Raw genomic sequence first — 24,703 nt, 5'->3', positions numbered from 1 at the left:
TTCCTTCCTCATTTTTTTTTTGGAAGACTTAAAGGAAGAAAAGGCTTTTCCATCTCCTTGTCTACTCCCCCAGTGAACGTCACTGGTGTAACTCCTACAACTTCAAACTTGAACTCCGGGGACTGTTGTCAGTGCAGGATAAACTTAATGAACTAAAAGTTACTTCCTGTTAAGTTGGTTGCTGTCACTCATTATTTGCCTATGTCAGTAACTGCAGCCTGAGGCGTCTTAAACACTCATGTCGCAGGTTGCCCCATGATGGTGTTGGACACATACCATTACACATTATGGGCTGACATTGAGCCTTGTTGATTGATCTCAACTATGGTCTGACTGCCTTTTTATGTTGAAATTTGACAGTTAATCAATGGCCCCATCAATAACCTCTCGGTACAAAAAAACCCTACGGCTCCTGAACTGCTACTCGCAGGTCTTTGGATGCTGTTATAAATCAATGGCCGGGTCCTTAGATACCCATTTATGTTTCCTGAATTGTTTGGATTTATTTGTTCATTTCCTGAGATCTGAGCGATGTGAGCCTGTGAGCGCTCCCTACAACCGCTTGTCTGGCAGATATTGTTAAAAACTTAATGGCGGTAACATTTTAAGGATCAGTATGATGTAACGGGAGCATAATGTGGGTTTTATGCTGAAAGTCTTTCAGCATTAAGATCGTCTTCATCAGCAACAGCAAAGGCAACGGCAGGCTTTCATCACTTTCACTTTCAAAGAGGGAAGTGTACAAATCTGTGAATTTGTTAATTAATGAATATCTTAACGCTGTAGCAGACAAAAGGCTGTTTATGCTGTTATGCTTTAAGTCAGTCACTATCATTCTTTACAGACATTTTTCATGGTGTCATGCACAGTTTTGCTCCTCTAAGCTTATTGCAAAGGTTCAGATCATTATATATTTAAATAATTCAATTATGTCTTGCTTGCATGATTATCTGTGGTGTTTTTATTTAGCGGAAAAGCCCATATGCTGCAACAGTTTAATCAGTGGACTGCCTCGTTTAACTTCTTTTTTTTTATCTCACCATGCCTTTATACTCCCTGGCTGACTGTAGGTCTCCTATTTTAACTGACCTGAAATCAGCACAAAGGAACAAAAGGGCAATGAAGATGCTTTTCACAGATATAGAGCTCTGTCTGAAGTCTGGCGGATCAAAGGGTCCAGCAGGACTCCTCCTAAGGGTGCATCAAGGGTAACCCGTCTGAGCACAAGTCCGGGAGGAGGAGAGCCCTTTATGTACCTACACTTGTAGAAACCCCTTCGTGGGGCAGGTAACTTGTCTGATTATTGTCAGAAGAAGTGCAGTCTTAGCTTGTTTACATGTCACACGTTGCTGAAAGATGCGTCTTTGCATCAACATGGGATTCCTCTCTAATTCTGAACCTGATCCACACAGTTTTACACAAGCCCGGGCGGACAGGAAACGGTTAAAAGCTGCTTACGGAGCGAGCGTTTAGTCTGCCACGGCGGACTGTGCAGCCAGTGGACTGGAGCAGGACTAGCCCGGTGACTGAGCCGAGCTGGCCGGCTGCCAGCAGCGCCCCACGCTGCAGACAATACCCACCTGTGTTAGGCAAAGGAGGGGGGCGGGTTGGTTGCGAGTGTGTGTGTGTGCGCGTGCAAGTGAATGCGCACACGTACACACACACAGCTAGTTATTTTGCTCTCAAACAGGCAGAACGTAGCCCCCCCCCTCGTCCTCCGTCCTCCGTCCTCCAGCTCTCCAAATGTCTATCAACAGGCTCCAGTTCTTGTTTTGGCTCATTGTGTTGGACGCCGATGTTTGAAAGCAAACTCGCAGATGAAAATTGAACCTGTTTTTTTGAGCTGACGAGGGGCTTACAGACGGACAGAGGGGTCTATTGGTTGCCTGTGTGCGCGCTTTCAAAAGGACGCTGCCCCTCACCGGTGCCAGACGCCCCCAGTCGGAGCGCTGCGACCCCTCCGCAAACGTGCCGGAGGCGAGTGGGGGGTGAGGGCTAGGGTGGGGTGTGGGTGGAGGGGGTCCCTGGGGGTCCTTACTCTCTGGTTACTGCAAAGAGGCTGCTGCTGCTGCTTGCCAGAGGGTCGCCATGGCAACAATATTTGATTCCTACAACAATGCCAGAGCACCACTCCCCCACACCTACCCCGCTCACACCCCCCTCCTCCTCCTCCTGTTCAGATCTACACACTACACACTCAGTTACACACAATGATGGACAGGGCTCGTGCGATTGGACGATTGCTATTACGAGTCGGGGATCAGGACTAAACGGTCGCAGTGGCTGATTCAAAAGAGGCCGACGATGCCCATGTGAATTAAGAGCTAATTTTTGTGTGATTAAAATGCTGCTTGCAAATTAATTTAAATCCCATAATTAATACCATTATATCACGAATCCTGAATACCATAACAAGTGTAATCTAATAAACTTATCAACAAAAAGTAAAGTGCGCTTTCACTCTCCTTGGGAAGAAGAGGGGAGGTCCAAGCCAGTGATCATAAGGTTTTAACATTTAATTTTTGTCTTTGAATAAAAAGCCAAATACAAACACTGTGGAAAAACGTCATATTATCATCTAATCGTGAGCACAAGAGGATTTACTGTGACTGGAGACAAGAATCTTCTAACAAACAACATTAAATATAAACATGAGACATGAGAAAAATCACATTGTGATTTATTTAGACAAATATTCCAACTGCAATATGAGTCACAGTTATAAAGGGAATGGCTAATTGAAAATTATGATAATGTGATTAATTTAAACAAGCATGTTCCCTTTACATCTAAAGAATTATGTTTATGGGTCTCTATGGCACCACAACGTTTCCTTTATGGTCTCTGTTGTGACACATATCACAATATTGGTAATATTTAGATTAGCTGTGCGGCCCTAGATGTTTCAAATATTCTGATAATTGTGATATTGTTCATAGCCAATTAAAAGCTTTTATTTATATAACCTTAAAGGGACAACAAGGAGTTTTGGAAAACAAAGTGTTTTCATACTACATTTACCATGAGCCTCCGTGCGCACGGTGAAATTCTTGGACCGGCGCAAGATGGATGTCTTGTCAAGAATGTTTTCATTCATCAAGAATTAAAGTCAGAGGAGAAACGCTCGCCCAGCGTTTCCGCCACTAATAATAATAACAAAATAACGATAGAAACAAAACGATATATTTATCGAAAATGGAACCATTAACAAGTGTGGGTAACGTAGATTCATCCACATTAATATGAGACTTTTTTTATTGTCGCAGAATTTTTTGTTCTGCCGCTGGAGAAACTCCTCGTTGTCCCTTTAATTTAACCTGCTAAGTCAACTGAGAATCAGTTCTTACGTAAGTTTGACTGAGATTTATTTCATCAGCGTTGATGCTTTTATTCTAAGGAAACTTTTTTGGCTTATTCAATCATCAGTATAATTTATACACTACATGCTTCTGCGCTTCTCAGTCTTTAACAGTAATAACGTAATTGGAATGAGTCACTCTTGAAAAATGTCTACCAGTAACAAGATTACACTTTTTTTTTTTTTTTAAAGAAAAAAAATCCCTTCAGATAAAGCAAACGGTATTTTTAGCATCTCCGTTGTGATGCTGATTGGAGTATGAGGCCAGGTGCTCAATCACACACTGAGCCCTTGAACAGTAATAACACACTGCTGGTAACATGTTAGCCTGCATGGGATCAGAGAGAGAGAGAGAGAGGGGAAGAGAGCGTCTCTTTGTGCCTGATACACCCGACTCTAACAGTCATTCCGCTGACAGTATAAATGTTTATTGGTGGGTTAGTGCTGCTGGAAGAAAAAGATGTCAAGACATGAAGTCTGTATTTTCTAAAGGCTGCGTTTGTGCCTATCGCAGAAGAAAGAACATGATGGAAATGTAGGCTTTGCTGCCTGATTGTGTGAGACAGTGGATGTACGATATGAGGTCGAGAGCCGTCATTTCACATCAGAAGAATTTATGGCCTGTCGTGTCTGTGTGTATGTTTTTGTTTTTTTTTTCTGTCTGGCCGTGATTTGCATGCTTCACTGTTAAGGAGACATGCTAGGCCATGCTGAGGATTGAACACCACTGTGTGCTGAGCCTTGTACTACTCCTCACAGACGACACCTGGACCCAAATTTGACATGTTGTGAGACTGTATTTTGATAGACGAGCTTTTCACAGTTGATATATTGCCCCGTTTCAGTTTTTAAACAGCTGATCGAGCAGTGTTTGGGATGTCCCTTCCAGGTGTCTAAATTAATTTACCCGACATGTCTGCTAACTACTTGTTTCAGCCAGTGAGATGTTTCTCCCCCTTGTGAGCTGATGAAACATAATTGCCGGTGGTAATTTGCTCTTAGAAAATGGGAAGAACAACTAATTTGAAATATGCTCTGCTGTGAAAATCAATAAGAAAGTCGTGAACAGGCGGAACAGAAAACACCACCACCATATGCCCACGATGCATCCTATGGTGTACCCGGTGCCAAGCCCCGGGGTGCAGGCAGGAAATGCCATATTGGCCTCTCAGGACAGTTAGATCATTGGCTGCACCCCTGGGGTGTGGACACATGGTCGCAGACTGCCTCATCCGCCTGTCTCGGTCCTTTGTCCTCCTGCTGATATGACATGCCGTAAACATACAAAAAAAAGGTTCTTTTGAACCTTTTCATCAAGGTTTTCGCCTTTCGGATCGATCGTCTTCGCCTTTTGATCAACCTCTCCTGTCCAAACACAAAGACAAATGCTTGGCAGATCAACTGTGAGATGATGTCAGACCTGAGCACAAAACACCTGTGTAATATGGACATTTAAAGTAACTCGGAGCCAGAAGAGAGGGCAATTTTCTTAATGGCAGCCAATTAGAGCGAGAGCTTGTTGCTTCTTACTCCACCGTCAGATGGAAGCCAAGGAGTATTACCTATATCTTGGCTATAGCTGGGTTGCCCTCGCTGGTCCAAGCAGGGTCCCCTTAATATGATTAGGACGGATTATGGCGTTGTCTGCACATCAAAAGAGCCAAGACCAATTATCACCATTGCCTTTCAACACAACAGCCGCTCCCCTCCTCCTCCTCCTTCTCCTCTTCCCTGCCCTCCATTCTTTTTTACGTAGAAAAAAAAAGGGAGAAAGCGGAGGCCAGACGTCTTGCAACACTCCAGAAAGCTCCACACTAATGGATGGATTCATCATTCATTCAGGCCTTTCATGTACAGTATTAAGCAGTGATGGTGCACAGTTGCCAGTGCTTTGGCTAGTCCCTAAAATAGATTGAGCGTCAGAACTAATTATCCCGGTCCCAGAGGCGTGTACAAACAGGTTCATATGACAGAAAATGTGGCGCGCTCTAAGGCAGTCAAAAGAGTGGGAAACGGAAAACAAGCGCTCCATGCCTCCAGGTTATGTTTGTGAATATTTATCTTTTCTTCTTTTTTTTTGCAGGTTTTAAAATTTCTCTGCATGTTGTTGTAATAGAGTTTGTGAGCAGGGTAGGGTTAGCTTTGCACCGTTTTGCTGAGGTGCCCCATTACCATAATCCCCCTCGTCAGAGCGGGTCTTCCATTACCCCTTTGTGCTGTCTGTGCTCATGACAGGAAACCAAATGAATGTGGATAAAAGTAGTCCCCGTGCCCCCACCCTCCCCATCTTACTCACAATACACACACACACACACACACACACATAGCTTTGCCAAATTACTCTCATAGTTTTCACTTTTCTCTAAAGTGCCAGAGCCTAAGCGCTTGAACAAAGGTGCCCCCCTGGATCCCTACCACCCATCAAAGGCAGAGTTGGAGTCAAACCAGAGTCCTGTCAGGAGTCAAATGAAGCCATTAAAATCCCTTTTTCCACTGCCCCGACATTCGCTTCCGTCTTTGTGTGCAGCGTGGAGCTGCTGTCTGCACCAGACGAGGGCAGGCGTAACTCTTGTTGCTTACTCAAGGAACTATTCCAGACAGTAGCAAACCCTGTTTCTTCTTCTTCTTTGTAATACACAAAAAAAACGTCACACACTAACATTTCGTTGGACTGCCTGTAGCTTTGATTACAGCACGCATTCGCTGTGGCATCGTTTCAATAAGCTTCTGCAACGTCATTCACAACATTTATTTCCGTCCAGAGTTGCATTAATTCTTCAAGTTTCTCAATAGAGTGAAGGTCTGGAATTTCTTTCTTGAAGATGATGGTTCCCCACTCTCCTTCCAGGTTTTAACCCAGTTTTAGTAGTCTCAGCAATCTCCTTAGATGTTTTATTTGCTTGATGCCATTAATTTGACCCTTCAGAAACAGATTAACATCTTCTCCACGACCACAGGATGTGTCTTCTGACATGGTGGAAATTAGACTACATCAGTTAGTGTTAGATAAGTTGAAACATAGCTGAAACATAATCATCCATGCAGTAATTATCCAATGGGAGGCTCTTACCTATTAGCTTAGTTAAATCCAATTGGTGACTTTTTTTTTTTTGGACAGGCAATGTAGCTGTGTGCCTTACACCACAGCCTCAGCATGGCCCGAATATCTGATATCTGAATCTGATATCTGACTCTTTTCATGTATTATATTTTTTTGGCATTTTTGCCTTTTTATTAGATAGCACACAGTAGGAAAGGGGGAGGCAGAGAGAGGGGGAATGCCATGCAGGAAAGGTCTGCCCGACGCGGGATTCGAACCGGGGACGCCTGCGTTGAGGACTGTTAGCCTCCACATGCTGCGCCACGCGCCGCCCCTGATATCTGTCTCTTTTGCCGCTTGGTGAAATTGCCATGTTGAACCTTGAGGAGATGGAGTCGTCAGCCTGAGGGAGATTACAGATACAAAAACAACACTTTGGAGAATGTCAGATCATTTTTGAATAAAGCTTTGACATAGTTCAGCTGGGTGTAACCAGCGAAACCCAGATGTAAACAAAGGTGTCCTGGGATACGTCAGTGGATATCTCCTCAGTGAGACCACGTCTCTCTGCCCTGTACATTGGCGTTCCTCTTGTGTTTACCTTTGTCCAGAGTAACCCAAACCAGCGTCGCAGAGTGGAGCTGTTACCTGCCTGCGAAAGACAATTCTGCTCTATGTTCTGAGCTTATTCCAACGGGCAGGCTGCTGCTCCTGGTATCGCAGCGCCGCAGCTGCCTCTCAGCATGTGCACTTCCAGCTTCCCTGCAGAGCTGTGGTTTTAATCACAGAACCTTTTGCAAGCCCTGGTTGCGATTTTTTTCAATCCACTTGGGCACTTGCCCCCCCCCCCGTATTGTGTTTGTACACACAGGACACCTATGTCCTATATTAAATGCTCCGGGTCTACCAGTAAAATCCATGGCAACCGTGTCAGCGCGGCTGACATCACTGTGGGCTACTAACAGGTGAAACACTCAATCACAATCCCCACAAGCATGTAAACAAGAGGCTGGAGTGGCTTCCTCACACTACATACTAGCGCCCTGCCTTTTGGCTAACCTGCAGCCTGTAAGGGCAACATTAATAATTGAACCAAACACTCAGACGTGATAGAGCGGACAAGGGAGCCCCAGCGAGGAGCACTCACTCCGGTCGAGAGAGCTTATTAAATATGAAAACTATTTGTGGTGACTAACTCTATTTTTGTTTTCCGAGAGCTCAGGATCCTTGCGGACTGCAGCGTCGCCGTTCGTAGTAGGGCCCTGCGAGGACGCTAAATTGTTTGATCAGGAAGCATTAAGCAGGAAGTGACTGCAGTCTGGATGTAAATTGACTCCCTCTGTTTGCTAGTGCAGCGGCTCCACCAGCAGCGGATGAACCTCCACCCTTTAATTTAACATCTCCGTTGTTGTCCCAATTAATATCTTTAAGGTTAGTTTACAGTTTGTTTGTACTAGTTGTTTTGCTGATGGCTAATCTGCATCGCTGAAACAAATAGGTCCCAGCAGATGTGTACTCTATTTAACCTCCGTCAGCCCGGCATATATTCAGACGCACACACAGAACCAACCGGGGACAGCAGCTACTTGTGTATTTATACATTCATGGGGGTGCTCCTGCGTGCTCCGTGGAAAACATACACACACATAGACACACACACACTTGCAGGGGCCTTGTGCTGAGGATTAGATGGGTTCAGGGCCAGAGCCCCTCTGGTTGCTGCTCTCGCCTCGGTGTGGTGTCTGGGCCGGTTGGTGGGGGTGTGCGTGAAACCCTCAGGGGGAAAAGACTGCACTGCACACAAATCATTACTGCTCATCAGTTGCTGCCACTCAGCTGCTTATTTACTCAGCAGCTTGGTTTGGCTGAGCTATACAGACACACACACACACACACACACTTACAGAAACATACCTCATTATACATCAGGACTGTGGGTAAGAAATCACTGTTGTTTCTCAATGATTTGTTGTTCGGGGGAGGGATGTTTTGTAGTTTGCGTGCACTGAGTGGGTCAATACCTCGAGCTGAATACACACAATTCATCACAACTTCAAAGTCTATTCCCGACGCAGTCTTCACAACAGATGTCAGTTTGCAGTTTTCATTTGGGAGAAGCCAAGCCTCCACATGACGGAAAAGTGTTGCTTCAGCAATACACGGGTCCCTGTCTAATACCTCTCCAGTGAATTATTTATGACCGCTGTATCACGTAAACTATACATAGCATATTAAAGGAATAGTTCAACAAAAAATGAAATTCAGTCATTATCGATTCACCCTCAGGCCGGTTTGTAGTCCACCGAAAACCTTGTATGAGAGTCAGTAGCACCAGAGACAAAAAGGTCCCTAAAACTACAAAAAAAACAATCCAAGTGTCCTGAAGAGATATAGTCCAGAGTTTACTGGAAACAACATCATTTAGGACATTTTACAGCCTAAACAGTCCTGTATTGTGCTCTGACGTTGTAAAAATGTCTTAATTGACGTAGTTTCCAGTAAACTCTGGACTATATCCCTTCAGGACACTTGGATTGCAGCGGACGAGCAGTGTGGAGGAATATAATTGTGTAGTTTATGGACCTTTTTTGTGTCGGGCGTTATTACTCTCATATAAAAAACTACTCCAGAGTATTCATCAGCATGAGGGTGAGTCAATAATGACTGAATTTCATTTTTTGGTGAACTAATTCCTTTAACTACATAAATCCCCTCATCCTCTGATGCAGGTTTTACTGATAAGAGGGCTAAACACCGAGGTCCAGTAAGAACATATGACTGCCACAGTAGTGATGTAGTGACTTCACCCCGGCCTTATTGCTATGGCTGTTTGCTTCATAAGTGAGCACCCGGGGGGGGGGGTGGGGACTCCAACCAGATTGCTCTAGGAAGAGATTACATCTGCTGATACGTCTGTGATATACTGTAAACACTCGCGCACAAGCCCGTCATGCTTGGTGGTCGACTGTTTACACACCTTTGGCTGACAGATAAGAGGGAATTTCAGCTGCGCTCCGATCAAATCTGCCACAGGACGAGCCTGTGTCAAGTGCACATGGTCTCTGATTCCTGTGTTTTTTTAGATAGATGGAGAGGTGGGAGGCTGAAGGAGGGGAGGGGGAGGAGGGGCTCCCTTTGAGGGGGCTAAATCTGTTGCTTTGTGTTTGCGATGTGTGTGCACACAGACACACACATCGCAGAGCGGAGCCAAGATGCAATTCGGCAGCGCACAGGAAATGGGATTCATCTATCTAACTCTGACTCGGAGATGCAACAGCAATTGCACAGATAGCACTGTTTTGTCAGCTGCACGTTGCCAAATTGATTCTGATCATACGTTACACTCGGCGCAGACAAATGAGTCACCACCGAGGGAAACAAGTAACGTCTCTCTATTGTTTTCACTCAGCTGTTCTTTACACAGACAAACTTGCGGTAAGATGCAAGCAGCGACATGAAGCAGGAAATGCATCCAAGTCTGTTCCAGCTAGTTGGTTATAGTTTTTTTTTGGCATAATAAAATTAGTGTATCCTTCTCAGAAATGAAGATTGAGCTCTTCAATCGCCGCACTCATGAATATTCACACAAATAACTGCAATCTTTTATTTTCACCTCGAGAACTCAGTCTAAGAAACAGTCGGTGTTCATTAGCTCAGACGACAAGGTGACATTTTTCCAGCCGAATTCAATTACCGGCTCTACCTTTTTAATATCTTGCCATCGAAAAACATTTTGCGTGGAAATGTAGATAACGCACACAAGCTTAAGATTGAACATGCACTATATATTGTGTAGTGATATTGTTACAGTGAGAAATGATACCCACTGGGAGTCACGCCAGCCTTCTGTGGCTGCTGGGACAGAGGGCTCTTTTTTCATTCAGCTCTTATCTAAACCAGACTGATTGAGGCCACAGCCATAATTCTCTTAAACAAATGTGTTGATTTTTTTTCTTCCCTTTTTTGCTGTCTTGGAGATACACACACAAACAGGCCTGTGAGTGACGTTCACCTTGCTGTATCCTGCTGGATTTTCTTTTTTTTCTCCTTCTCCTCCCCACCTGATGTCTTGACTGCACAACAAAAAACCCATTACTCCGTCTTGTTGCCACATCACTGCGCCTCTTCCTCACCTGCAATATGATCCACATTAGCATCCGCACCGGCCCGGGCAGCTCCCGCTGTCCGAGGCCGACAGGACTGAGAGCAGAGATAAGCTCACTCCGTAATGAGTGTTCAGTCTCTGTTGGGCAGGGAACAGAAAGAAAGAGGCCCTGTCGTGCAGAGGCGTCAAATGGGTATCAACACAGGTCACATGCATGTACTTATGTCAGGCTCAGTCAGTCACTGTGACCAAAGGCCGATTATCTTTTTTTTTTTTTTTTTTAAATCCGGATGTGTGTGGGGATTCAATGTTTTGTTAATGGGCCATATTTATGCCATATACTCCAACTCTTGTTCATACCACCGGAGCACCACAGCAACTCTCCGAGCTCTTTTGTGGTAGTTAACACCCTCGGAGACTGGCACAGGTCTGCCGGTAGCAGTGGAACAAAGGCGCAAACAAAAGAAGTGTAATGGTTGAACAGAACTGCTCGAGTCATGCGAGAATGAACGCATGGAAAGCGAGGCCTGCCGAACGAAACAAGAGGTGGTCTCGGAGGAATGAATCGGAAAGAAAGAGCCAGGGGATCAACAGATAACATCAGTGCAAATAACTTCCCGCAAACCGTTCTGCTCTTAACTCAGATTCAGACCAGCATCACGCTGCAGTTTAGCCGGGCTGTATTTAAAAAAAAAGTTTTTACACACTCGCTCAGCAGCACTCACCTCAGCACTGCCTGTCTGCCAAAGGCCATGGCACAACACCCTCTACATCTGTCCACCGCTGTGTTTGAATAGAAACTAGGTTAAATCACTTGGTTCTGATTCTAAAGGGATAGTATAACATCTTGGCAAATTGTCCCATTGCCATAATCTCTATAGTCATAGCAGTAGGTTTTGTTACCTTTAATTGTCGGTTTTAGGTCGGTATTTTTAGATCAGTGGAGCAGAGCTGTGAGCTGCTCAGAGCTACACTACGGAGGCTAATGGGATTTTTTGGTTTCCCTCATCAAACTCATCAAATACACAATCCAACAACTCCAAAACGCTCTGGTGGACAAGTTGTGACCTGCATGTTCACCACGCTATGAGATAATAACAGAACGTTACCAGATGGAGTTGTTAGATTGTGTATTTGATGAGTTTGATTAGGGAAACCAAGAAATCCCATGAGCCTCTGTAGCGTAGCTCTGAGCAGCTCGCGGCTCTGCTCGAGCTCTGCTGTTTTAAAAATAGCTTGCACTGACAATTAAAGGTAATGAACCTACTCCTAAAACTATAGGGATTATGGCAATGGGTCAGTTTGCCAAAATGTTGAACTATCCCTTTAATATAAGAGCATAGACTGATAAGACAATATTTTTCCTCCTTGGTTCCTCAATCTTTTACTGTTCTGTTGCTGAAATTGATGAACAACACCCTATGAACAGTACATTTAACTGTAACTGTGATTACATTTTAAAAGGTGCTTTCAAGATTTCAGAAGGAGCCTGACAGTTTTGTACACTACAGTAAAAATATCTAGGAGACTTCCAGACCTTACATTATGCCTCACACAGGCTCTTCATTTTGTAATCTAACTACGCCCCTGGTGCAAACACTTAACCCCTGCAACCACACTTAGCTCCACTATTACTGACTTCAGATAGCATTCCCTCCTGAGCTCTCCAAGTTGCCCTGGATATTCTGTCCAGAGTTACACTACTTCAGTTTTCTTTTTTTACCCTGTCCTTTTTTTTTTTGAAGAGCTAACATCCGGTTTCAAGTAAAATAGTAATTGAGCCTCCCTCCCAGCGTTGGCTCGAAGGCTTTGATCTCTCCTGTTCTCCAGTGTTAAATGGTTTCCTCCAAATCACTGTGAACACACAGCGACTGGCTGCTCTTTTATCAGCAGCCTGCTAACAGCACCTCTCGCCAGCCACTTTGAAGCCACAAACAACTCACTCTGAAAAGAACAAAAAGGAGCAAAGGATGGCAACTCCTGCACGTGTGTGTGTGTGTGTGTGTGCATTTATGTATTCACGTGTATTTATGTGCATCAGGGTTAAGACTTTATAGAGTTACAGTTATGTGTAGGTGAGGGATTCTATGGCTACGGCTGGAGAATGCATTGTGCCTATATGTAATGAGAGATAGGATACAAGCTGGACACTGTGTAGAGACTTTGAGGATTTCTTTTCCTTTTCAGAGGAAAATAATTCTCTCCTTTTTTATGCTCAAGAAAGAGTAATCGTCCAGTGTAATAGTCTGTAAATGTTCACTGGGAATTAAAAAGGGGGGTTGACTGTGACTCAGCTTTCTTGTTGTAATTAGCAGAATTTTCATGCCGATGCTTATCTTAACAAGTGGAGAAATTGAGATAGTTTATAGATGTTTTTGTGTCTGGGGCTGGTAATTGGCATCAAGCTTATCAGAGTCAGACTGGCCACACTTGACCACTCAAAGGAGCCCAAGTACCAGACTGTGGCCCCCATTTATCCAGGGGAGGGGCTGGGGGTATGCACAGGGCAGCGCGGTGGTACAGACTGTTGGTACACATCACACACTCTTCTGATTCCAACATGTGATCTAAAGTCACATATTATACCAGCTTATTTTGATATAGTGCAAACAAGCAAAAGAGCCAAAGGGAGGGGTCGTCTCCATGTGAACACGGCACAATCTCTGTATAAATGAGGTTTCTGGTCAACTGAATAACTGAGTGTGACCTCTAGCAGACGTGTTCAATGTGCATCAATGTGCACTGCAGCTCTTCATAGGCAATGCTGCAGTGGTACCGCTCTTGTGTTGGAAATTGCACAGCACACAGCCCCTTTCCTTTTTGCTTTCTATTGTGATTGAAGGAAAAGCACAAAAATGACTAAATGACAGCAGTCAAGGACAAAATAGGCAAAGACCCAGACTTTGAAATCCAATGCTGATAAATTGCTCTGTGTTTGACTTTGCAAGGCATACTGGATTATATTGATTTCCCCTTTCCTCTCTGTGTGTGTGTGTGTGTGTGTGTGTGTGTGTGTGTGTGTGTGTGTGTGTGTGTGTGTGTGTGTGTGTGTGTGTGTGTGTGTGTGTGTGTGTGTGTGTGTGTGTGTGTGTGTGTGTGTGTGTGTGTGTGAGTGTGTGTGAGAGTGTGTGTGAGTGTGATGGCAAAAAAAAAAAAGAAAATCCAGGGGCAAGAGAATGCAATATTGTGTTTCATTAAAAAATCTATAGGATATCTCATTACTGGCACACGATTTTCTTTAGGATCAGGGCGAGTGGGAACGGGGTGGAGCAGGTGGGTGGCAAGATGAATGTTCTTTCCTGTCTCAGATGACTATCTCATCTTTTGTCGCTCATGGAGAAAGTAGGAACTCGGCTCAATCAGCCCAGGATGTCAACTGCTTCCTGGCTGTGTTTGCCTACTGATTTTATGACCGTATCAGATGACTTGTTTTCACATGCCAAACAAAAACACGTAAAATCACAAGATCTACAACAAATCTGGACATTTATTCCACATATTAGAGCTGTCACTTCAGTTTTATTACAGTATGGGATGAGCAGCTTGGATACTGAATGGTTCTTTCTGGTTTATTTTGACAATGCTTATTGGGTCAAAAGAAGATATATATTCTCATTCTTATTAAAGGGGTAGTTCAACATCAAATACACAATCCAACAATCCAACAACTCCATAACGCTCTCATGGACAAGTTGTGACCTGCACATTCCCCACGCTATGAGATAATAATGTAACGTTACGAGACGAGCCAGTTTTACAGGCAAATTCATGCAAAACCACTGATGCGCGTTCCCGTCAGGGGCAGTTTTTCGGCTCGTAACCTTCCATTATTATCTCATAGCATGGTAAATGTGCAGGTCACAACTTGTCCACCAGAGCGTTTTGGAGTTGTTGGATTGTGTATTTGATGAGTTTGATGAGGGAAACCATGAAATCCCATTAGCCTCCGTAGCGTAGCTCTGGGCAGCTCACGGCTCTGCTCCGCCAATGGGCCAATTTGCCAAAATGTTGAACTATCCCTTTAACCTTTAGGGACTGGGAACCCCATGGTTCAAATTGAGATGTACTGTGTGTGATTATTTGTCAGTATTTTCAGTGTGTAGTTTGTCTCCGCACCTGAGAGTTCACTTTAAAGAGCATTTTACTTAAAAACAGCAGATGCCTGAATCTGAGATTTTTTTTTGATGGCAGGCTTTCTCCAACAACCAGAAAAGGTTAGCCCAATTCTGCGATCCTGACATTAAGTGATGGTTTTAACCTTTCGTCTGACTGCTCTGTGGGCTCCCGTTTTAGCCCGGGAAACATGCTGTTTCCTGCTATTTTGCCTTCCAATTATTCAGCGAGAGGCGGCATTTCTGACGCTCCTCTCGCACCGTAGCCTCGCACCATCTTCTAAACCAGCTCTCACAGCGTGCCCGTCTGTGGTGCTGTCGTCTCAGCGGGCCAATCCTTCATCGTGGGCCCGTGGGGAGCCTGATAAGAGGGGGAATTTGAGCCTCAATCAGTGCTGGTTAATTATCACAACCGGGGGAGGTGAGAGAGGTTTCCCTGTCTGCCCAATCCCTCCTGGATCTCTGTCTCCCCCCTCTAACTCTCAGCTGCTGCTGGAGGCTCTTGTCTTGCATTCTTCAAGTGTTATCTCTCCCCTGTTGTGTGTGTGTGTGTGTGTGTCTGTGTTGTGGTCAGTCATTCTCAGAATCAAGTATTCTTGCTGATGTCATTTTAGTTTAATTATTTGGAATATTAAAATCATTTTATTTATTCACATAAGTGTCCACTTACATATAATACTTTATAATACAATGAAGTAGATTTAGAATTTGTAAATATTTCCTTATTTTTATGTTTATTTAGATGAGTTTGCTTTTGCAGGGGCTGTTTCCTGCTTTCCAGGCACACATGCACACCCTGCTGTTTTAATGATATTTCATGTTGAACAGGGAAAGACGTCTTGCTCAGCCTCATTATGATGTGTCCATGGTATCAAGCTTAATTAAGAGTTTTACCGTTGCGAGTCACTCATTTCAAAATTGAGAACACAGTTTGATTACGCTCACTCTTTTCACTCACATGGGCATGGTGCAAGAATACAAGTATGCATATTTCAGGGACACGGGTTCCAAATGTAATTGTTGTAAACGCTGATGAAAAATTTATGCTACGCTAATGTGTGCAGGGCATGATTGACTTAGTGAGGCGGGGCTGTGTCCCTGCTCACAGCTCAGTACGGTCTTTGGCGCAATTAACTGAGAGTGGAACAATCCCTCTAGTCCAGAAAATGTGTTTGGACCAGGCTTTTATAATGAACAGTCCAGAGATGATGGAGTTGTGGTCTTTTTCTGTTTAATCCTTCAGCTAATGCTTTATAAAAGATGTAAAGTGTTTGAAATCCTTGAAACAATGACAACTGTTGATCACAAACTCTCAGAGCTGAGGAAATGGCAGAAAAAATACACATTTTCACTCATTTTAAAGGGATACTTCACCCAAAATTGATAATTCACCAATTTTCTACTCAACGTCACACACTATGAAACAACTGTTGTAAACCATTGGATGTACGTGTATGATGTAAACACGGAAGAACATCTTGCAGCAAATCTTGCGTATGCGCACAAATATCAACAGAGCCACTGGGAGCTACTGCTACAACAAGGATAAAAACAGAGATCAAATTGATTTTTTCCGAACAATTTCTTAATGTGGCGGCTTCCAGACACTTGGGTCAGTACAGACAAGCAGTATGGAGGTATCTGGATGTTTCATAGTGTGTGTTTTGGATTCGATTTAAAAGTGAGCACTATTTGCTGTCATTATATGAAAACCCATTGCCAGCTGGACCCCCCTGGAACTCCTAAAGCGTTTTGATGACTCAGAAAGAAGAACTCTGTTCTCCAAACCCTTCCTTGGCATGACGGTGTGTAGATGATTGGTGAATTATCAATTTTGGGTGAAATATCCCTTTAAATCTACATTCAGATATATGTTTATACAAACAAGTCTTGATCAGAGCCTACATCCACTGAAAGCGACGGCCTCAGAATACTTGTTCGGTCTGAACCATAGTTGAGTATTTTTAGCCACCACAACAGCTGCTTTGTTGTGAACAGTTCTAGTTTTGGAGTTGGTTTTAAGAGGCAGCGGCAGTCTCATCCCCAGGGTGGTCTTCAGCCTTTCACAGCAGAGCAGGAAATAGATGTCAGTGTGTGTGGTTATTGGGAAAGAGTGATTAGGTGCTTATTGATTACTGTTATACCATTGCTTGTTATCATTACTGAATGCAGGATGCAGAGACGTCCAGACGAACACGGAATGAAAATGAAAACCCCTTCAGTCCAGAGTCTGCACAATGGACACAGATGATTATAGCTGATATTTTGCTGCACTCTTGCACTCAAAGCATTTGGCTAATCCTATTAACCAGCGGATCATTTGAGTAAGATCTATTTCTTCATCTGATTAAAAAGAGACTGATATTAGTATTACAGTGATGTTTTCTGGCAGGGTTCGGCCCATCCAAAAGCCGATGCTGTCGCAGCGTCCCGGCCCCGCCTCTGACCCTGTCGTGTATTCTCTGTGCCTCCGGAGTTTTACAATGGCAGGGAGCAGACAGGATGACAGAGGAAAAAATTGGATCCTTTACTCTGCCAGTTGAGCTGGTGCCAGTAGGGCAGCCAGTGAGTGCGCTACAAGCCCCAATCATTTTGTCCATCCCTTTATGACTTGGCCTCAACCTTTTATTTTGATCAGCTGCTGTGGGTGAGAATACCAGAAGCCGTATACTTTATCGCCGTTACCTCCTTCAGGTATGTGTGGCATCGACTCCACATTAACAGAGTTCTGACAGTAATGGGAATAGAGAGTTCTGTGTCATCTTCTTCATTATGTGCTTGTGGCGGTTTGACTGTCAGTGTTTACCCTCCAGCCAGGTCTTCTCTCTGGAGAGTGTGAGCACCAGCATCTCTCAGCCGTCATTTTAAAATGGAGAGGACTTTGTTAACATTAAAAAAAAAATCTAATGTTAATGAATCTGGCCTTTTATCTTTTCTATTACCCAGGAATGGCAACAGGTGTCTCTGCTCAAATCTTGACTGCTTTTCATGTCAAGTGCCCAAATTTCAATTTCAGTAAAATGAAAGGACGAGAGCTAGCGGCCTTAACTCGCAGCAACTCCATAATGTAATCTTTGAACTTGTGCTTTGATTACACAGGAAACATTTCTCTTTTTTTTCTTAAACAGATATATACCTCAAATAAAGGAAAGTCTTTCACAGCTCACCAGAAACCCCTTCCTTCCTCTAACGTTCAGTCTCCGGATCATTCTTATTTCCCTGAGGTGTTTCTTGGTGACAGATGGGCTTTAGGTAGGAGAATGGAGAGATGGGTGGTGGATGAAGGGTTCTGAAGGAAAAGAGAAAGATAGCGAGGGATGACGAGCTAAGAAAGTGTGGGAGGGAAGCAGAGACAGCCGTTTCCATTAGTGTCATTAAAGCAACTCCGGCGCTGAGGGTGGAAGGACAAACAGTGGAGGGATGGAAATAACGGAGAGGCAGCAGCTCAGTGAATGAAGCGCTCAGGTTCATTACAAAGCGCCTCTCCCCCGCCTCTATCTTTACCTGCATGAAAGGTTTCCATTTATCCTGGAGGTGCTGTTAATGATTTTTTACTCCTGGCCTGTTGTTTCCTGTTAAAGGCCTTAAAGCTCAGAGATCCAGAGATATAGAGTATAAGGAGCACAGAGCTAAGTTTGAAAATCATACATCACTCGTCATATAACTAGAACTTTCGAAGTGTAATAATGTATTACCATGTTGGAAATACCTGTGGAGTGTGTTTACTGTTCAGGGTGTCCAGGATTTCCTCATCCCCAAAGGTCAGACACCACAGCAGGGCCTTTGTTGTAGAAAATCTGACCAGTTTTCTAGAAGTGGTCTGCTCTGTCTCAAGAGCAGCTCAATAAAGAGAGTAGTCAATATGGCCGCTCTCAGATGGTGAGTCAATGAGGGAGGAGGCTTCCTGCTGAGCCGAGGGTAGAATAGGGAGAGAGAAGGGGGTCTTTGTGTGGAGAGCAGACTCTCTCCCACCCCCGTCTTTACTGCCTGCTCTGGGATACTACTCCTAACATCAGCCTCTTATGTACTCAGCTAAGTCAAGGCGGGAATGTTGCACCTTTAACCTTCCTCTTGTGTTCTGGTCACCACTGACCTGTTTTCAGGTTTTTAATGCATACAAGTACCACATAAATTTGTTTATAGCATCAAAGCTTTTTGACTTTGTCAGGAACCTCTATTTAAACATAAATTAAACCAAAACAATCATAAATTCTAAAATGCTCCGGTTAAAATTATGATTTAAGACTAAACCGACCCTCACACAAGAGATAGCAGAAAGCTGAAGAGGAGGGTTAAATTGATGACAAGGTGTATACTGACAAAAAAGGGTCCAGGGGCCCACACCAAAAATATTTAAACTAATATTTTCCTGACAATGTAACCAAGAGAAGAAAAACAAATTGGATGAAAAATATATGTTTTAGTGTATTTTACAGCTGATTTAAAACACGGGTCAAAACTGACCCTAACACCATAGATGGTAGCAGAAAGCTAACACAAGACGAAGGTTATTCCACCTCACTGTTTCTGAGTAAAAACGGCACACACATGGACCGACTTGATCAATGTCGGTGTGAAAAGGGAGAGCAGGCAACGTCACGCCTCTGATTGAGCAATACAGCTTCTAGCTAGAAGTCACCGGGGCGACATTATGCCAGCTCTGTTTGGTTCAGTGTAAACAAGCAAAGCCGCCGTAATGGAGGGTCTCTGTTTAAAAGAGGCAATTGAGAGACTTCCCGTCCAATCTGTAAACTGAGGACGTGTCTGCGCTGAATTATTGTTGTCGATTCCTCAGAAGCGACTTTGCTGGCTGCTGTAGAGTGTAGACGACTTCTCACAGTTTTCCCCCGAACCCTCTCGAGTAAAAGAGGGAAGGTCTGGAAGGCAATGTGGCCTCTACAGTCTGTGAACACATTCCTTGAATTTGCTCACATCTCACCTCGACAGTAAGCTTTGTAAACTGTGTAAACCTATGAAAACTGGCTTTTAGCACTGGCTCAAGATGGGAAATCCATCTCTACTTCCACATCTCCATCTCTCTCTCTCTCATCTGGGGGTGGGGGGTAGGGGGAGCAGCATATTGGGGCACCACCTTAAACTGGGCTCCCAAACCTTTTATGACTGCTGAGCAAAGTGGATTTGGGACAGCGGTAACAGCCCATACTTATCAAACAGACAACCTCATTTTCTAGCCCCGTGCTCTCTGCTCCCTCATTCTCGCCGGTTGCCTGCTATGGAGGTTCCTATTTTTCAAAGACAAACGGGGGCTTCCACACCGCCGGGCCTGAATGGATTAGACTTCCCACACCGTAATGTGGTTTCTGACACTTCCTTCTTTAACTGTGCAGCTGCGTTGTTAAAAGCCTGCGGTGTTTCAGCGCTAATGAATACTGGCAGAAGGACGTGTGTGTTCTGCACCGCAACTGTAAGAAACTTTTAAGGGGAAATTATTTTCATACTTTAGTGGTATTTTGGGGGGAAAATACAGGTGACATGTTGCTGATGAATACGTTACAAGACAGAAGAAGTTTCAGAAGTCATGAGTCAGACCTGTCTGGTTGAAAAGTTCATCTCATCTCTTCTTCATGATGTTGCCTTTTTGTCGGAGCCAATTTCAAGGAAATTAAATCTTAACTGAATTCTTGTCAGCTCCCTTATAAAGGAGAAGATTTAAGGCCCATGGCTGCTTTTATTCTGTGACGCTTTTGGTAACACACCTGATGTCTAAATGCCCCCGAAAGCAAAATGGTTAGCAATTTGAGAAAAGTGGAAATAAATGTTCTTTTCATCACCATATTGTTTAGTCTGCATGAAGTGGGTCCAGCATTGATCATACTCTATGATGTTAATGGAGTTTGGACTTTGGCCACAGTTGCATAATGTTTTGTTTTGCTGGTGTGTGTGTGTGTGTTTGTGTTTATCAGCCTGCAGTTTGACTGGTACTGATGGAATTAATAGAGTTTTTGAGGAAACTGATTCTAGATGGAGATAATGTAGATGTGGTGAGAAAGAAAGCCAGTGTAGTTGAGAACAAACCAGCTCCTTAGCCTGCCACCAACCCCTTTTGCCCCCCCCCCCCCCCAGACCTCTCTCTCTGGTTTATCGCAATCTACAGTCCAATCTTTCCCCCGCTGCCCTTGCTCTGCTGACAGTGGATGTTGTGTATGTGTGTGTGCAACCCAAAGCAGATGGTTCGCCATTTTGTCCAACAGTATAGAGCTGAAGCAAAGCCCCCCCCCCCCCCCCCCCCCGCAGCTCCTACGATCAGGGATAAAAAGCTGCTAAAGGCGGCTGCTTGGCTCTGATAGGATGCTGCAGGACCTTGAAGGCCCCATTCAGCCGGCTCCTCGGATAGAGAGCGGGCTGAAGATGGTCTTTTGACTGGCGAGGAGCCAGAGCTTCAGGCCCTGGAAGCTCTGCCCAGCCCACACACACACACACACACACACCCTGCTCCAGCAGCGTAAAAGCAGAGATGATTAAGCATGCCATGGTGCCTCTGGTGCAGGAGAGACGAATTTCCCCCACTGCTCCTCCACTCTGGTCTCTCTCCATCTGTCATGTACACCATTGGTAAAATACATTTTGCTGGGGTTGTCACATTGTGCCCAGTATGTACACTGGGGCTGCTCCCAATTTATTGATTTCCTGAAATCAGCTCCGCGCCGGTCTAATTTAAAACCACTCCTTTTACTTGTAAAACGTTTGAGTGGAGAGTGGACTCAGCTGGTTGAGCTCAGTATATTTTATTCCTCGTTGCTGTTTATTCACTCCAATCTCACATCCACCTCCACCTCGGGGGATTTTTTAGAATTAAATATTTTATGTTTGGGCACTTGTGCATCAGCAGATGGAATAAAGTTTGCTATCCTGAAATCTTATTTTGCACTGGTTATACATTTACTGTCGGTAGTATTGGAAACTTTTCAGTGTACTGTAACAGCTTGGCCTCTGTTAATAAAATATGGCACCGTTGCTGCTTTTTAGAGATTGTCAACAGGATGACAAGAGATACGTCTAAAAAAAAGAGGAAATTTTTGGTGAAGGGACTTTACGAATCAATCCGGCCTCGATGGCTCACACATAATGTCCAGGGACTGACTGACACTGTCCACTGAGACACTGTTTCCCTTTACTTCCTCCACCCGGGAGTTAGTGTGGAGATGATTGCACAGCTTAGTTTTGAAGGCTGTGTTGTCTTACATTTATTCCCTAATGTGAAAGTGGAAAATACCTTTTCAATGCAGTCATTTTCTACAGCATTTCTTCGTAATAGTTTGCGCTTTCAAGTCAACTAAGTGCACTGAGGACAAGCAGCCATATTGCCACTGTAATGGGCCACACATTACATCGCTTCCTTCTTTGGATCTCACACTGGGGACTCGGTGCCGCGAGGTAGAGAAATTACCTCCCAGTAGTTAAATAGCTCAGTCACTGACATAGCATCCCTCTCCTCTCTCGCCTTTTCTCTGTTTCTATCTCTTTCTGCCCTCGCTCTCCCCTGGAGACGTGCCATTTCCTTGGAAGAGAGCAGGCATATTTTAAACTGCATTTAACATTCAGACACTTATTTCACTCCATTCGCTGCATTATTAAAATACCTTCATACCTCCTTAATTATTTTTCGGGCTCTGCAGAACTGATAATTGGTGTTATTTATCTAAACAATACCACTGTGTGACTCTTAGGTGGGAGCACTTGAATAATGGATGAGGACAAATACAAAGCAATTGCACTTACTCCGACTTTGGCACTATCCATGTCAGTGCAATGTTACCATTTATGCTCAGAGGAAAGGGAAATGGCAACCGTGTTCCAATGTGTTTACTCTTTCACTGCTCCCTCTACTTATAATAAGGCCAGACGTGATATTAACTTGCCAGGGAGGCTAGACTGGGTTAAATCTGTCAGTTCCTCTCGTCCAATTCCAGCGGGGCCTGTGGTTCCGTAATGAAAAGCCTCTCGGAGTCTCTGGGACAGACTGAGGCGCAGTGGCTGAAAAGAAAGAATGAACAAAGAGATGTTTTGCTTCGGGAACATTTCGTGGAGTGTGTGGGGCACACGGAGTCCTGTAGCATAGCAGATTTGATGTTGTTGCGAGGGACATATAAAATGCAACGCAGTGAAGTTGAGAACATCCTCTAGTCTGTGTATTTTAATTCTCTACTGCAGAATAGTCTTTTAAAAGTCATTTGGACTCGTTTGTGTGAGCAGTTACTCACGCTGTTGTGTTAAGTTATACATCACAACAGGTCATGGTGGCACTTTTAAGATGAGAGCATCTGCTGCGAGCTTTAGATTTACACTCAGAGCAGACAAGCTGGTAGTACAGTCACGTAAATAATATCCCAACATTAGCATCAGCTGCTGTGAAGACGGAATAGATCAGTTGTTTGACATTAATACAATTTCCATGTGATGCATCGCTCACGGCTGCTCAGGCGTGAGTGGCTTTAGTCGTCCTCTGAAACATCAGCGTCCATGTTAAGCACCCAGGCCTAATGTTTTTCCTTTTCTCGACTCTCTAGGTTCAGCAGTGCAGCCCTTCATCCCCTTCTGGTTCACGGTGGAGCCCCAGGACACGCTGGCCATCAGGGGCGGCGCGGCGTTGCTCAACTGCTCGACCCACAGCGACGCGGCCACGCCAGCGCGGATAGAGTGGAAGAAAGACGGCACCTTCATGAGCCTGGTTTCGGACGAGAGGCGACACATACTCCCTGACGGGACGCTGTTCTTCAACCACGTGGTCCACTCCAAGCACAACAAGCCGGACGAAGGAACCTATCAGTGTGTCGCCACCATCGACAACCTGGGCTCCATCTCCAGCCGAACGGCACGTCTCTCTGTAGCAGGTGAGTTCTGCAGGATTCTACAATAACTCCTTGTTACCATGTTCAGTTCTCCTTCAACAGTACGGCTAAAGGGATAGTTCAACATTTTGGCAAATTGGCCCATTTCCATAATCCCTATAGTCATGGCAGTAGGTTCGTTACCTTTAATTGTCAGTGCAAACTATTTTTAGAACAGTGGAGCAGAGCCACGAGCTGCTCAGAGCTATGCTATGGAGGCTCATGGGATTTCTTGGTTTCCCTCATCAAACTCATCAAATACACAATCCAACAACTCCAAAACACTCTGCTGGACAAGTTGTGACCTGCACATTCACCACGCTGTGAGATAGTAACAGAACGTTACCAGACAGAGTTGTTTTAGAGGTGAATTGAGACTGCTTGCCGAAAAACCGCCCCCGATAGAAAAACGCATCAGCGGTTTTGCATGAATTTACCTCGAAAACAACTCCCATCTGGTAACGTTCTGTTATTATCTCATAGCGTGGTGAATGTGCAGGTCACAACTTGTCCACCAGAGCGTTTTGGAGTTGTTGGATTGTGTATTTGATGAGTTTGATGAGGGAAACGAAGAAATCCCATTAGCCTCCGTAGCATAGCTCTGAGCAGCTCGTGGCTCTGCTCCGCCGTTCTAAAAACAGCTTGCACCGACAATTAAAGGTAACGAACCTACTGCTATGACTATAGGGATTATGACAATGGGCCAATTTGCCAAAATGTTGAGCTATCCCTTTAATAAGAGGTGGTAAATTTATTCTGACAATTTTGACAAGAGTCGAGCCACTTCATCAGCAAAGGCATCGACCACCTACGCAGGTGCTGGATAATGAGTCCTTTCTCAGACACTCTATGACAGTGGTGGTTGATTGGTAAATGAAAAAAACCCTTATGTAATTGTTAGTGACCTCCCTCAACTCTCCCAGCTTAGCTCTACTCAGGGCTTCACCTTTAAAGCGTCTTATGAGCCACTAATATTGAACATACCCACGTGGGTTTTGTCATTAAATGAGAAATAAAAGTGGTTTCCAGATTATATATCACACAGAACAGCTACAAAAAGCAAACATTATACAAATAACCTTTATAGAGAACTCACAGCCTCCTGTCAGTGTTACCTATTCTCTTCCATAAAAGTATCTAGACTTGCTGAGTGATGAGTCTTATTTATGCCATCCCAGTGTAAACATGTGCAATAAAGACTGACTGACACACAGGTAATTAGAAATACTCATTTATTTC

At 44.3% G+C, this 24,703-nt stretch overlaps 1 protein-coding gene across 28 annotated transcripts in view; it reads left to right on the top strand.

Moving 5' to 3' along the window:
- The window catches only part of neo1a (neogenin 1a), a 228,867-nt gene that overhangs the window by 39,543 nt on the left and 164,621 nt on the right, over positions 1–24,703 (top strand). For all 28 annotated transcript variants that reach the window (XM_085768598.1, XM_085768639.1, XM_085768618.1 and 25 more), the window contains exon 2: positions 23,144–23,467. In XM_085768598.1, coding sequence (XP_085624724.1) covers positions 23,144–23,467 — 324 coding nt within the window. The remainder of the gene's footprint in view (positions 1–23,143; positions 23,468–24,703) is intronic.

This window comes from Trachurus japonicus, chromosome 3 (assembly GCF_045865225.1).
Source record: "Trachurus japonicus isolate A0001 chromosome 3, Traja_1.0".
Taxonomy (NCBI): Eukaryota; Metazoa; Chordata; class Actinopteri; order Carangiformes; family Carangidae; genus Trachurus; species Trachurus japonicus.
Note: the sequence above shows the minus strand (reverse complement) of the source record. Positions and strands in the feature narration are given on the sequence as shown.